General features: G+C 32.5%; 1 protein-coding gene across 1 annotated transcript; it reads right to left on the bottom strand.

The window, feature by feature from the left end:
• Positions 1-10,040: 10,040 nt before the first annotated feature.
• Positions 10,041-16,307, bottom strand: LOC107845611 (indole-3-acetic acid-amido synthetase GH3.10). Its single transcript, XM_016690038.2, has 5 exons — positions 15,841-16,307; positions 14,824-14,925; positions 14,095-14,486; positions 12,249-12,704; positions 10,041-10,709 (listed from the first exon to the last, which is right to left on the bottom strand). The coding sequence occupies exons 1-5, from the start codon at positions 16,179-16,181 to the stop codon at positions 10,171-10,173; spliced, it is 1,830 nt and encodes a 609-aa protein (XP_016545524.2). The 5' UTR covers positions 16,182-16,307; the 3' UTR covers positions 10,041-10,170.
• Positions 16,308-16,577: the final 270 nt, after the last annotated feature.

The following is a 16,577-nucleotide window of genomic DNA, read 5'->3' as shown; positions in this document are numbered from 1 at the left end:
CCATAACAGTTGATATTGATATTGTTGTTGTTGTTGCTTGTTTTGTTGTACTTTGATGTTGTTTTTGGTATGTTTATCGGGAAAGGGAAAAGAGATATGGAATTGGACCGGATCTGGGCTAGCTGGGCAGACTGGTGGGTTGAAATTGGGCCAAGTTATGATATTTTAAATTAGACTAGGAGTTATTTTCTTGTTGGGCTACTACTTTGGCTGACAAAATAGAGCAAATGGCCCAAATATTGTGAATAAGTGAATTATGTTTGGAAAAAATCTAATGTCCTCAAGTCACTTTCACTTAATTAATTTAACAATGCTTCTCTCGTCCTAATTAATTTTCATAATGTACCGGTTATATGCATACACATATAAATTTAAACAAATATAACTATATTTAGAAAATATTATAACAATACGATAAAATTCATTTAGAATTTAAAGTAAAAGTTAACAAACTAATATTTAAATATTTATTGCGATATACATATATCGTTTGTACAATATATATATATAAGATTAAAAAAATGCAAAAGAAAAATTATTCCGTTTATGTCAACATTACAAAAATTAATATGAAGAATAGAAAATGTTATTTTGATAAAGTATTCGGGACCAAGAAGTATAGAAAAATTAATTATATGAAAAGGAGAGCCAAAATTGGGTGTCAACAATTGGCGAATTCGAGGACGAATTCTTTCGAAGAAGAGGAGAGTGATGTACATAAAACTGACGCTACTCCAAGAAGGCCTTTCACAAGAAGTCAAGCTAAGGACCTTCAAGCATTTCAAGCTTTATGGATGAAGATAGAATCTTTGGAAGACTCCAATATGAATGACTTGAAGATATTTAATATACTAAGTGTGTCTACCATTTAAATTAACTTGTAATTTAAATAAAGCGCAGTTTGATTTTTCCTTACTTCTTTTAACCCTTAGTATAAATAGTTAGCTATTAGGGTGAACCACTAGTTTTGGAAGATTAAAAATTTGTGCCTTCTTAGAGAGCTTGAAAATCCTTAGTTGATTTTTAACACTTGTCCTAAGATTTGCAAGTAAAGTTACTACTTTCTTGAAGATTCTAATAAATTAGGTGTTTTTAGTTCCCAATTAAGGAGTGTTTTCTGTTTTGGTTAGTTTCACCATTATATCTTTTGATTGTTTGAATCTAAATGTATCTTTCTTTATTTTCTACCTTTAATTCCTATCTTTCTTCGATTTTCTTGTTTCACATCACATAAGGTAGTCATAATTCAAAAGACACTAAATGCTTTACTCGATAAAAAATGAAAGCCAACTATATCTTTTACCTTACTCAAAAAATTCTCAAATCAAGTTTAACTTGTCTTTGATAATTTGACATGTAAAAGGAGGAAACTTTAGGTACCTTTGTCCACTATGTCCTCTCAAAATTTTGGCATAGAGAAATGGTGAAATTTCAAAGGACAAGACTTTAAAGTTAGAAATGAGAAAGTCTTAGGTTGTGATCAATGATTTAAATCGATTACCTGTGGCAATAATTTAGTATTTAATTAAATTCCAATTAATTACTCTTTAACTACAAACTAATATATAGTAATAAATTATTTTTATAATAGTGAAGGGTAATTTGATCTTGCAACTTTCAATTAGGTGGCATTTTACATTTAAAATAAGTATGATATAAATAAATAAATAAATATATATATATATATATATATATATATATATATATATATATATATATTTTGCTGCCTAGCTCTATGAATATTACTTTGATTTACTTGTATATTCAACAGGTTGATCTGTTCACTTTTTCTTGTTGATACTAATAGCTTTATACTTTCTTTAAGATAATAATATATGAATTGCATATTTTATTAGAATACCTATGACTATTAGTATTTAAAAGAATCTTGTGAAATAGTAGAAAATGTTAAGCGTAAAATATGAAGAAAAAAAATAAGATAGTGTTATAAATGTATTTACATTATAGTGAATATCTATCAAGATCTACTTTAATATCTATTAGGATTTGAAGCATCCGTCTTTTACTCAGACTAGGAGTAAATTTTCCCTATAAATAGAGGGGTTTTGTTCATTGTATTTACAATCAAGATGATCTTTCATCCCCTTAAGAGAAGAAACAAGAATTACTCTCTTTACTCTTCTTCTTTATTTTATCTTGTTTTATAACACGTTATCAGTATGACATCTCTTACCAATTGAGATCTGATCGTACGTGGCTACACAAGTTTTTGAGTCTCTAACTAATTTAGATTATCAACACGAGATTCTGCCAAATAAGGTGAGATTATAAATCTAAAGATTATTTCAAGGTTAGTAATTCCTTATATTATCTGTCTTTTGCTACTAATAATATAATTATTGTTGGATTTGAGGAAAAATAATTGGTTTGGAACCATTTATATTTTGAATTTATTTCTCAAGAACAATATTATCAAAAGAGATGATAATATGTTGGGTTCAAGTCCCATCGATTTATGCCTAAGACGCCTGTATATGTGTTTGCGAAGAAATTTTGACTTTTGAAGAGTCGCCACTTAATTTTGAAAAGGAATTAAGAAAACTTTAAAGAGTAACTTAAAACGATTCAAAACAGGAAAATCGATTTAAGTTAGAGATTCCGAGTAAGTGGCTCATATTAACGTTTTAGGAGGGTGTTAGGCACCTAAAACGTCCGCTAACTTGCGGTTATCCATATTGTTTGAAAACATTCTTTTGATTACCTTCGGAAAATTAATTTGTTGAAAAAGTAATTGATTAAGGAAAAAGTTTTCACGAAATCAGTTTTTTAGCGACTTAGTTAGTGATTTAACTAGGTTCACAAAGACACAAGCAAACAAATAAATGAAAGGAAAAGGGGGAAAAGCGGGGAAGTAGTGATTTAGGCTTTTTGAGCCTAAACCGTCAACCCTGTCCTAATCTAGTTGGGTTTTCGATCCATTTTCACCTGTCCTAATTCTATGTTTTCAAGTCTTTAGCTCGAGTCTCGATCCACCTATATTAAATACAACTTTGACTTCGTGGCCCAAATGAATGAATAAGAAAATAAATAAATAAATAAATAAATAAATAAATAAAATAGATAAAGAAAACAAATAAAGAATATAAATAAATAAATAAAAAGAGACTTTCTAGTTTCTTTGCCGCTTCAAAGAAGGGATTTTAGCCCATTCTTCTTCTCTTGAATCTTTGTATTTGTACACCTCATGATTACTTTTTAGAACTTAGGCCTTCAGACTTGAATCAATGAAATGGGCTTCATTGATCCAATGAGGGATGCAAAGGGAAAGAGTCCATTTGGACTCCAAAGTGGATTCATGCAAGACAAGAAAAATAAAGAATGTTAAGACGTGATCAACTAAACAAGAAAAAGGAAAGGGAATTGAAGAATGTAAACACGAAAATCAAATCAAGGAAGTAAGTAAGACACGTAGCATACGACCATTTGAAGGAAAGAAAGCATATCGGGCGAACTAACTTATACTCTGTCACTGAAAAAGTAAAGATGTAGAAAAGGATCATAAGAAAGAAGGAGGGTGCATCCATATAGTCAAACAGCATGCTAAGCAAATATGTCTTGATGTAAACTTATTTGCACTCAGGTATAAATGACATGTTTGATACCCAAAAGCGTATGATGAGTGATAACGTGAGTAACGCATGACATACTGTAAGTTTATTTGAAAGATATTCATGATCAGAATGACATGTGCTTCATATTCAATAATATCAGTAAAAGAAAGCTAATTCAAGATTCTATCAAGCTAGACGCATGGCCAGAATACGGATGAGGTTTTGAATACTCACCGAGACGTTAATCCATAAAGCTTACATGTTGTCCAATTTTATCAAGAAAGTAAACATCAAGAAAGCTAAAAACATAAGGCACATAACAGTAGCCTGGAGAACGAGCGAGGTGCTCAATGTTTGACTCATGAGTCGTAGTAATAGCTATAAAGCAACCCCTTTCGAAGGAACGAATTTCCTTTCAAGTTTTGAACTTTTTCAGTCACTCAAAACAATAACCTCGACAATGACAACATATTAATTGCACTTGACCACGAGACAAATAATATTTGAATCTGGAAGAGTGCTTAAATAACCTGCAGTATTAAGTTCTGGCAGCAGGTATTTGAGGATAGAGACAAGCAATTGTGATGCGTTGTCCCATCTCTAATCCCATGTTGAGAGTAAAATGAATGCAACTTCATCCCTACTTTCTTGATTATTGTTGACAGAGAAAGATCCTTGGGAATCCTTAGCCTGAGTATAGACTATACACAGTACAATGACAACAAAATTAAGATGAATTTCTGAAAAAACATACTCAAATGCCTAGCATCCTGAAATACGACGATGTTATCCTTCTAATGTGTTTTCATGCTGAAAATGAACCTAAAGGAAGAGCGGGAATCTAAATTCGGGATTCAAAACAAAACGAAAGACATAAATCACAAAACCAAAGAAAAATATGACAAAGTCCACTATCCTCATCCTCACTCTCTCTTCGGCAAACCCAAAAGGATAGCTTTTGGTAGCCAAGATGATCACCGAGGAATCACAGGATTTTCTGCTTTTTAGCGGACTTATCTTCGTTGTTCCTCGTCCTTTGAGAAACCAAAGAACTCAAGAGGTAGTTCCACTAATGACACTATGGCTCAACAGTTACAATAACAACAAATAGTAACAATGATCAAAACAACAGATTGTTTCAATCCTCCTCCTCGCTCACTCAAATAAGGTAGTCGTCGAGGAATCCTAAGATTTTTTTACCATATCTTGGACCTTAATCATTGTCCTTTTGGCACATGAGAAGCCAAAGGAACTTGAGAGGTAGCTCTACTAGCAACGCCGCTAGCATCGACAATCGTGCCATAATCCGGTAATAACACCAGACATATACAATCAAATAATAACTACGAGCCAAACATCCCCCTATTAAACTACTGAATACAATCAAAAGCAACGGACTTAGCTTAATAATCCAGCCCTTCTCACCTCAAGCAATACACTAAGTGGAACATAGTCCGAAAATTATTCAGTAACCCCAAGAATGAACGACGGACCATGACATCAAAGTAGAAGAATGACAAAAATCAAAACCGAACATAGATTAATCTTAACACCACAACACACTCAACTCCTTCATCCACATCAGCAACTCATGGTCCTTAAGACCTCTACAGCAGGCAGCCCAGCATACCACATCAATGAAAGAAACTGAATGACTACAGAATGGGGAGATAAAGGAGAAATAATTGAAAAATAACTTAAACAGAGTGTTACCTGTCTCGTGGCAGTAAAACAGGACAACGACCTATCAGTAAAAGCATCGCTATCAAAATCTCGCGACGTCGACCACCAATAGAGCGTCTTCTGGCTTTTACCTCTTAGAGATTTTGCAACCCCCCAAATTTTCAACTAAGGTTTTCAACCTAAATTTAGAAACTTCTAAAATTTTCCTTTCTCTATTTCCGAATCAGAAACTCACTCAAAAGATTTCGCTCCTCAACCCTCGAATCTCTCCCTAGCAATTTTTAAAATCTAAAATTTCTAAGAAACAGAATTTGAATTCCCAAAGCTTTCTAAACACAATTTCTAAACCCTCAAATTTCTAACCCTTTTTTCTTGATTCCCCCCAAAAGAGAAAAAGGACTTCCAAAGAGAAAGAAGACTCTCCTTGTCTTTACCCCTCAAAAACTAAGAGAAAAATCCTCTCAAAAGAGAATGAATGACTCTTTATATATAGAGAATGAATAGGGGCCCTTGTCCGAAATTTTTTTTGAATTTTGAATCCCCTCACATCACCTTATTTTTCCCCCGATTCGTAACGGGTAGACCAATCAAAATCCCCTAATGGATTTCAGTCGAAAACCAATTAAAAACCCCCAGGTATGTACGAAATCGTACAATCTCATTCGAGATTCACAGAATCGAACCGTTGAGAAGACACCTAGACCTATTTCGGAAGCTTCTCGAGCTTTCTTCATACGAACTAATGAGACGCATATGGAGAAAGGTTGGGTCAGCCTCGTTCTGGGTTCAGGAGACACGGGTCGTAGACTGAAATTGTTAAATTTGAGGGTCGGGTTAGGGTCAATCTATCGCGATTGGAAGTTGTTAATGTTGAAGGTGGTTTTGGCATTGTTGTTCTTGAATGTTGTTGATGCTGATATTATTTGGAGAAGATGAATTGGGCCCGGGTCAGGAGGATGTTTTGGGCGGGGGGTTATTAATTGAGTTGGTCCGTCATTTAAAGAATTGTTGGGCTGGGCTGATTTTATTTAAAATGGGTTGGTTTGGGATTTAAGTATGGGCCTGGAATTGGGTAGATTAGGAGGTAATTTTAAGGATTGGGCTAGAATTAGGATATTTGGGTTTTAATTTAGGCAATTGAATTTAAATTATAGCCAAATTAAATACCAATTGGTCAATTGCATTTCAATTGGGGCCAATTTGATTTCAATCAGAGCCAAATTCAATAAATTGACTAAATCAAATCGAAATTTGATACGAATTGACCCCTTGTTCAATCCCGAGCTTCTTAATTTAATAAAACCAAACAAGTATTTCTCCAAATAGATTATTTGTAAGAATAAATTGTATTTAAATCAAGATTTAATTGTTTAAAATTTATTTTCCAAATAATCCTTAATTTAAAGTCCAATTTTGATGAAAATGTTCATTTAAATGATGTCATTTATACAATCTCATCTATGCAAATACGAAAATATATAATTATTACTTAGATGATAAAATTAGCCCAAATACCTATTTTAAAACCCATTTATTTGGAAAAAAATAATTGTTGTGACTTTATTCAAAAATCGAAGAAACCCGAGATTAAACGTAGTTGTGGAGGGCAAAAATTAGGTGTCAACAATATGGATAAGACGTTGAGTTTGAATCTCAATGCACCATATTGATATATTATGATGGCTAAGGAAAAATAATGGGTGTTTGATGAAAAGTCATGACATTCAACCCATTGAATATGCTTCATTCCATGAAGTGAATGTGGTTGCAATATATGATAAGTCTGAAATATGACAACTTACTTAATTCTTGAGGTGTATTTGGTAGCAGTGCTAATATGTCTGAAAGAAGACAAGTGATTGAAAGCACGAATATACGCGTGGAGGAAAAATATAATAATGATCATCAAAAGTGATGATATTTTCATACGCTTATATGACTATAAGATATGCTAGAGAAAAACAATTCTCTACATCATATGTATGCCTCGATTTGCTTCTGAAGTAGCAAAATCTTGAAAGAGGTTATAAGTTATCATAATTTGATAGGCTTAAGGCACAATTATATTTCATTCCTGGGAAATGAGAAACTTATTAATGCAAACGTGCACTTGATTGTGATTATATCATAACTCACCTCCGAAAGAGGTTGAATAATTTTGAAATCTACTTCTGAAGTAGTAAATCTGAAATTTATTCATATAATAGTAAATCTGAAATTTACTAAAGAAAAAGTACATGTCATGGTAAACTTGGAGTTTACTAGAATAAAAGTTCATAAATTGATATGAACGATTGTGACATCTCGAAGATGTGCATGTATTGAAGAACTAGAAGATTCTTCAAGAATTGTTTATGTCGTTTGTTCTCATGATAAGTTGGTTGGACCAACTAATGTAGGGATTGAATTCCTTAAATCTGGAAAATATAAAAGGGAAATATGGGCCCGTTCACCTATCATGTGATATGTTGAAAAGATGCATCAATAAGATGATCACATGTACATTCATTGTCAACTTGCAGTTTGACATTCCTAAACTTGCTTGCTCAATAAAATTAAGTTAAGAACATAATTTTTAGATTTTACAATCAAGAAAGTTATCTTGATGATGATGGTTTAACATTGAATGCCTTCGATAAATAGCTAAATCATCGCTAATGAGAACAAAGCTTCATGTGTTGGTCTGAAATATGATATGTTGTATACAATAAAAATTGTATGCATTAGACCAATAAATTAAGATTATTTCTTCCCCCTCAATTGGTTCAAGGTCATGAACCAACTATTCTATCTAATAGTTTTGATGTGCAGTATACAAATAATAAATATACCAAGATGCACAAAGATAAATTCTTCATAGAAGATAAAGGATGTATGTTAGTTTTTCTACCATAAGGGGGAGATTATAAGCGCTATGAAATATGTTAGGAATTATCACCATATCCTCATCCAAAAGATAATTCAAGTCAAATGTTGAAAGCATCTCATATTAAGCGCAAGTGCTATTATTTTGTGTTACTAAAGGACAAAGTCTATGCATGCGTGAAGCATGGTAGACTGATCGGTTTCAAATGAAATAGTCCTTTCAAAATAAGGAGCAAATAATCATAATAAGAAGGCAATGAGTTCTTGAAGAGCCTACGACATACCACTTCATGAAACCTTATGAGAGGTTCATGTACCTGAAAATAATGAAGTGACAAGATCTCAAAATGTTATGTCGCATTGTGAACCGATACAAAATGATATATCATCAATATCTTTGACACAATATTGGCGCAATATTGTGAAAGATTACGAGGATCTGAATTCTACGTTTATTTAAGCATGCTGACATAGAAACATTTATCAAGTGACATGAAATGATGAATTTTGGTAAGCGTAAAACTTATTTAATTTGCAGTCCAGACACTTGAAGATATTACTCATGAAATGTTGAATATTGTCACTTGACAAAACTTATGTGAAAGCTTTTAAGGATTCCAACTGCTTGAAGCATATAAAAGTTTCTGAAAAACTTATTTATAATCCTTATATTGTATAAGCTTATTGCTTAAACATCATTGGAACTCTTGGAGAGTTTTCAAAGCAATAGATTATTTGCTGAAATTCAAAATATATCGAATTGTATTAGTTATGAAGTACCATATCTTAGTGCAATTGATGCACTCATGTACCTTGCAAATACTACAAGGCCTATAGCATTTTTAGTCAATTTGTTAGCAAGGTATATTTCTGCTCCTATTATGAGACATCAAAATGGGATAAAACACATGAGCTTGTTTTATTCTAAAGATTGCAATCCCGATCTTATTGGTCATACTAATGTTGGGTACTTATCTGACCCGCATAAAGCTCGGTCTCAAATAGGCTATGTGTTCATATGTGGTGGTACTGTCATATCTTGGAGATATACAAAGCAGTCTATCGTGGCCACTTCATCGAATCATACTGAGATGATAGCTATTCATGAAGCAAGCTGAGAATGTGTATGGTTGAGGTCCTTGATACATCTCATTTGAGAAAAATATGGTGTGAAATATGACAATCTACCCATAATTTTATACAGAGATAATTCAACATACATAGCACATCTTAAGGGAGGATTCATAAATGGAGATAGAACGAAGCACATTTTGCCAAAGCTTTTCTACATACATGAGCTACAAAAAAATGATGATATCAATGTGCAACAGATTCGTTCAACTGACAATATGACTGATTTATTTACCAAATCTTCTCCAATTGCAACTTTTAAGAAGATGCTGCACAAGATCGAGATGCAATGGTCAAGGATGTTCTCATTAGGGGGAGTTAATACGCGTTGTATTCTTTTTCCCTTACGAGGTTTTGTCCCACTAGGTTTTTCTTGTAAGGTTTTTAATGAGACAGCCAAAATGTGTATTATTAGAGATGTGTACTCTTTTTCCTTCACTAGATTTTTTTTCCTACTGGATTTTTTCTAGTAAGGTTTTAACGAGGCACCTTATCTACCAATTACATTCAAGGGGGAGTGTTATAAATGTATTTACATTATAGTGAATGTCTATCAAGATCTACTTTGATATCTATTAGGATTTGAAGCATCCGTCTTTTACTCAGACTAGGAGTAAATTTCTCCTATAAATAGAGGGGTTTTGTTCATTGTATTTACAATCAAGATGATCTTTCATCCCCTTAAGAGAAGAAACAAGAATTACTCTCTCTACTCTTCTTCTTTATTTTTTTCTGGTTTTATAACAGATTGTATTTTCTCTTAATGTATATAATTCTAGAGCAAACAAATAAAAATAAAAACTTTTTATTTTTAATATAGTTGACAAGTAAAAGTGAACGAAGTTACTTAGCTTGGCTAAGTACAAAACTAGCTAGTAGCTATAGATGTCAAGTAATTCAATTGTATTACAACATTTTATCACCCATAGGCTGTGCTATAAAACCTTTTCATGGTACATACATTAAGGATTCTTAATAGGACTTGGTTGCTAGTGCATCTAGGAGTCTTAAATTGGCTCAATGCTGCTCCATTCCCAATAAAATGTTCCAATATCTTCTTAAAAGTACCTCTTTCCACAATGCAAAGTTCCAATGGTCCAATTGAATTAGTCTTTCTTGATACAACATATCCATGATCCACAAAAGAAGCATCCATTTCCCTACAACACTCTCCAAGTACTTTCTCTTCAACATCTCCTTTGATTTCCCAATAGATCACATAGTGTCCTGGTCTTTTTGCTACATTTGCGTGGCTTGTGAAGTCCACTAGCTCAGCTCTTGACTTGCTTAGTAGTATTTGTGAACCTCTCTCCACCACTAACTGGAGGTCTTTTTCAGTGTTCTTATCGATGTTTACTGTTAGTATCAGCTTTCTTCTGCATATGAAGTTGAGTTTGGGGGTCTTCTTGTGAAAACCGATCACTTCTACTACATCTCCTAGTCTATATCGATAAAGACCTGCAAATATCGATTCAATCAAAAAACATGAAAGAATTTAACTTATGCATACTAATAAGTGGTAAGAATTTTACACAATTAGTATATTTTAACATATTATAACAGATTGCATATCTTATTTTTGTGATTTCTTATCGATTAGATATCGATTATTATGAACAATTGCTCGTAGCTATCTTTTAGTAATGACTATAATCATGGACGTTCTTTACATATACAGTTGGGAGAATTAAAAACTCAAAAGGAAAACATTTCAAGTGAGAAAAATATTTAGGAAAAAAAAAGGAAAATAAACTACTAATTTCTAGCCAAATGCCACCAAGGCAAAATAATGCACTTATGAAGTCTAAATTTAATTTGGTAGAACATGAATTTAATATGGATTGCATGGTCCCCAATTTTTACCTTGTTGGTATTCATACTTTAAAAAGAAAAAAGAACTTGTAATTAATTTACTTCCCAACTTTTTTTTTCCATTTTTATAAGACAATTTGTTGTATGAAAAGGACAAGATAAATACCTTTGCTATTGAAATCTCAGACACACCATGTTTATATTTAACTAGATGATAAACCCACCGTCCATGGTAAGTACAAATAATTGATGTACGGTGTGTATATATAGTGAGATTTTTTTTATAACTGTAGTATTCGGATCATTTTCTATGCACCTGGACAAATATTAGCTAACTCTCGCTCTTTCTCTCACTCTCTCTTTATATCTATCTATCTATCCAGGATATCTAGCACCTCTCATTAGTAACAGATATTAAAAATTATCTAGTGTTTTTGTCTCTATTAAGATTTGAATCATGACCTCATTATTCTCACCCACTTTACTAACCAATAGCTCATACCCTTGAGTGTAATATATATACTAACATTATAAATAGTTTTTTAATATTATCATATCCCCGAAAAATATGACATATTGTTATATACCGTCAATATATATAATTTAAATTCTTTAAAATAGTATCCAAAAAATCATCCAAAGAATATCTAACTTACATATGGTTTGTGGTAAGTAGAGAGGTTCACGTGACAATGACATGTAAAAAAGGAATTAATGCTCTATTTAAGGGGCATAAAATAGTTGGAATATATTGAGAAAAAGTAAAAACTAAAAGTTCATCACCTAATTTGTGGTTGGACAAATAACATCTCCAATTTTTAATTAGAGATCTTGAACGCGAAAGAAAATTTTGGTAGAATTTTTTTTTCATAACAAACCTTACGTGATACAAATTCATCAAAGGCCAAAAAAAAAAAAAAAAAAGACAGACTGAAGTGTACAAATACTTGATTTTAAGACCACCATTCAATCTATAGTCATGGTGCATAAAAATTTGCAAATCTACCCACTTCATAATAATCAAGACAAAATTTTTAAAAGAGTATGTATCTAAAGTTATTTCAAAGTTGGTAAACGTGCAAAAATTTTAAAAGGTGGTATAAGTTAAATAGTGATGTCCAAATAAAATACTTCCAAAAGATTTTACCATAAGAAGATTAAAATAAAAGTTGAATATTACATTACCTGTGAAAGTGGTGAGGATAATTTCATACTCTTGTCCAATCTTGACTTGAGATAAGGGAACAGGATCATCTTCAATAAAATCATCATTGACTAAAAGATTGGCATCTTTGTGGTTATTATTGCAACTTTGTGGCTTACTTCTATGGAGTGGTATGAATTCAAAGTAAGAAAAAGTGGGTATAACTGCAAAAGTTACTTTCTCTGGTGGAGATGAAGGTTCTACATTCACTCCAATCCAACTTTCTGTGGACCCATAATCAGCACTTACTAAAGGCAAATTACCAGCATAATGTCTTAATTTGTTTAAGTATGGTTGCATTGAGCCTGTCATTATTGAGTAAACATATTTAACATTTGGCCATAATCTTGGGATTATGCTAAACCAATCTTCCCTTTCTAGTTCTTCACATATTGATTCAATTCTTGATGCCAATTCTGAATGAGGCACAATGATACCTGTTGTTGGAGACATAATGAAATAATTAGAAGTGTGTTAATCTACTTATTAGGGTCTTCTGTTCAAGTCATACAGTTACTCATTATGTGCTAGGCTCACAAAAAAACAAAGGTAGACATGGGAAGGATGTGTTACAGACGTAACTAAATGCGTGCTCTCTTAAAAATTTATATTTTTTAATTATTTTTAAGTTTTTAATGAGATGATAGCACACTTCAATATTAACGACAGAGCACACAAAGCCGGAGTCTCACTACCATTCATCACTAAGGGGTCGTTTGGTAAAGAGTATAAGAATAGTGCAAAATATGGTGTATTAGTAATGCTTGTGTTAGTTGTGCTTGTATTTTTCTTATGCAGTGTTTGGTTCGATATATTAAAAAAAAACATGAATTACATAATTTCTAAAAAAAAAAAAAATTTTACATAATACCCTCAATATATATATTGAAAAGGATGCGGAAAATTTTTTGAGGGGTAATACGGTCTTTAAGCATGTTAAATCCATTGCATTACCAATATCATAAATTTTGAGGTATTAGTAATACACACTTTAATACACAATAAAATATAACTAATAAAATAAAAAAATATATCAAACAACATTCTACTTATACACATTAAACTAATGAAGTTCCACATGGTAGGCCCCAAGCTAAAAAAAAAAAAAAGAGCCAGGCTTGCACGCGAGTTTAGGGCTGGCTCTAAGGAGTTAAGCGAAACACACGTGTCTTAAGCCCCAAATTTGAGGTACCTATTATTATTTAAAAAAAAAAAAAAGCAATACTAAATTATATATTTTTTAAAGTAAAAATTTTAAGTATTTACTCCATTTTAATTTATTTTTTTAAAATTTGTTATAATTTCTCTTTTCTTTATTGACAACTTTTTAACTTCAACTTTTCACAAAATATGCTTAAGATCCTAAAATTAAAATATATTTTGGTGTGTTCGATAAATCCTTAATTTTAGATCATAAAATTCAAAAATCTTATTTTACTTTCATAAACTATATATAAAGTCAAAATCAGACAAATAAATTTTCTACAGAAGAAATACTATGTATAGAAAAGTAAACTTTCATGTAAAAAGAAAAAAATAATTAAAAGAAGTTTAACTCAACTAGTTTTCAAGAAAGATTAAATCGATTGACAGTATTATCATTTGAAAAAGAATTATTAGAATAACATCTCATAGAATTTCATACTCATAGTGTCTTCTAAAAACAAAATATTTCATTTAAAGATTATGGCCTTTGTTCCATTTTGACTTTAGACCATAAATATGCTTGAACTGTCCTTACGCGAGTTGGTGCGTGAGGAGATAATGAAGTAACTAAAATTTTAGTCTTACTAACTGTTTAAACTTTTTGATGAGATGATAACATACCTAAGACGGTTTTCCGGACTTTGATTATGTTGATTCTTGAGCTAAGAGTACCTTCTCTAATGTCATGGCACAATTCCTTCCACAACTCTTCAAATGATCTGAATGCTTGTACTATACTATATGCAAAAGTTGATGTCACAAATTCAACTTCCTCAGAAAAATACAAGCCAAGAAGGAGGTGACAATAGGTTGATTGTTTATAATCTCCACTTGAAATGACTTCCTCAGGGCTACAAGTAAAAGACTTTGTATGTTGTTGTTTAATCTTGAATTCTTCACTAGCATAATAGTGTGTTGTGGCTGTTCCTGCTATTAATCCCCCTTTTGTTTTGTATTGTTTGCTGCTGTATATGAATTCAAGAACTTTTCCTCCTTCTCTTATTGAATAAATCCTGTTTTATTAAAACACGAAAATTGTATGAAAATTAACTAAAAAAAAGAGTTAAACGATAAAAACACACCTAAAGTATCTTGGTTTTTCTAGTTTCATACCTGAACTATCAGTTGTGCGAGTTTCCAACTATCAATTGTTTACTTTTCCTAGCCGAGATATCACCGTCGTTCAAGTAGGAAAAGAGAACAACTGATAGTTGAGGTGTGTTTTGATAAATAATTGGTGATAGTTCGAGTACCAAACTTGAAAAACTAGGATACGTTAAGTGTGTTTTGACCATTAACTCACTGAAAGATAGGAGGGACTTTGAATATTTTTCAAGATTTGAACTATACCTTGATCTATAAGCTGCAGCCAACTTGAAAATTTGAAGAGTTGTTTGGGAGCTATGGTGAGTAAATGGCACAAATTTCTGACTTCCCTCTGTGGTTCCAGAACTAAAATGCAACAAAAGAAAGAAAATATCAACAACAAGAGTTAGGCCTTAATTTCGAATAAGTTAGGATAGGCTAGTCCATGTCGCTCTATTTAAGGGCGTTTCATATTAACTTTAAAATTAATATTTGGTTTTCCTTTGAATGAAAGAACATTTCTAGCAAGTAAAGTTTGTCATTTCATTGGGAAAAAAAAAATTGTTTTCCATACTATTTCATTGCCAAAAAGGTGTTTCTTCACTGCCATTCCAATATTGACAAATAAAGAAGAAGAGTAAAACATAAAAAGAGTTTTAACTTCTATATACTTGGAGACGGATTCAGAATTTACCCTGAGGGTCAGACTTACCACTGACTCGTTGCACTTTTAAAATTATGGGTTCAAATTTAGTATTTATAGACATTTTAGTGATTTTTCACGTATATTTATACTTTCGAGAAGCGAGTTCGTTAAAAATGTTCAAGATTCAATATTATATGTGTATAAAAAGTAATTTCTGATGAACGGGTGCTTAGCCGACAACCCTTCGGCCTATGTGGCTCCGTCAGTGTGTGTCGGAAATGATAGCTTCAGTTAAAACCATCAAGACACATGGTACATCCGCTTTCATATACACTGACAGCATAAAAGAATTCTGTCCCAAGTCAAAATTAGTGAAAAATGTGGCTTATAGTGAGGTCTACCTCAGTTGGTGAACTGCCTACACCTTTACCCTAGTGGTGAGGGTTCTAATCCCATTCTATTCTAATGTTGCTTGGACTCTTCAAAATTCTCTAAAAATGTTTTACTTTTAGAGTATTTGACATGCACCTGTCGACATATTTGAAGCGTCCGAATAACAACATAGATTGCAATCCCCCACCCCACAACTCCGCAAGAAGGAAAATGTGGCTTAAGAAAAAAGAAGTATACTTCACCTCAAGGACAAAGTAGTGATAGGCTCTTGAGTAAGTAGTGGAGCTTTTTCACCATCAGCAATTTTATGTATGTAAGGCTCAAAATCAGCATGAGAAGCAAGAGGTACCATAGTAGCATAAAGTGATTCCAATGCATTTTCATCTTGAATAAGTCTAATGTCACCAATCCATTTGTTGAGGTACTCAACTCTATGGTTAAGTTCAAGTATCCGCCGAAGCGTCTGCCGCTGTATAGCGGCAGCATTTTCGGCGGATCTGTCGAACCAACTAATTATTTCATCATTGCCTTTGCAATAAAAATAATTATTATTGTTGGACTTATTATCTGCTGCTGAATCCATTTGCTAGGCTAAAAATGCAGCCTGCAGCAGATATATAAAGTGTTGTTGGGCTAATAGTTGGTGGTGAGTGGCTTTCACTTTGTTTTCTTGTTAAAAAATTGACTTCTCATTTTGGAGTTGTGAGGTGCAAGTCATTTAGGTTGCCAACGTAACTATTTAAATGTCAGGAGTAAGCTTGGCCGTTGAGTTGAGTTAGAGTCTACACGAGACAAGTCTAGTGGCGTACCGCAGAATTTTTCGTAAGCAATAATACTATACCCAGTGAAATTTCATAAGCTTGGCCGTTGAGTAGAGTCGAGACAAGTCTAATGGTGTATGCAGAATTTTTCGTAAGCAGCAATACTATACTTGGTGAAATTTCGTAAGCTTGGCCGTTGAGTCGAGTCGAGATGAGTC

The sequence above is a fragment of the Capsicum annuum genome, chromosome 10 (genome assembly GCF_002878395.1).
Source record: "Capsicum annuum cultivar UCD-10X-F1 chromosome 10, UCD10Xv1.1, whole genome shotgun sequence".
NCBI lineage: Eukaryota > Viridiplantae > Streptophyta > Magnoliopsida > Solanales > Solanaceae > Capsicum > Capsicum annuum.
Note: the sequence above shows the minus strand (reverse complement) of the source record. Positions and strands in the feature narration are given on the sequence as shown.

Coding starts and splice junctions, on each gene's coding strand:
- LOC107845611 (XM_016690038.2), bottom strand. CDS start 16,181: ATGGATTCAGCAGCAGATAATAAGTCCAACAATAATAATTATTTTTAT. Junction 14,487..14,823: donor GCTGCAGCTTATAGATCAAG/GTATAGTTCAAA, acceptor TTAATAAAACAG/GATTTATTCAATAAGAGAAG. Junction 10,710..12,248: donor TATCCTCACCACTTTCACAG/GTAATGTAATAT, acceptor CGATATTTGCAG/GTCTTTATCGATATAGACTA.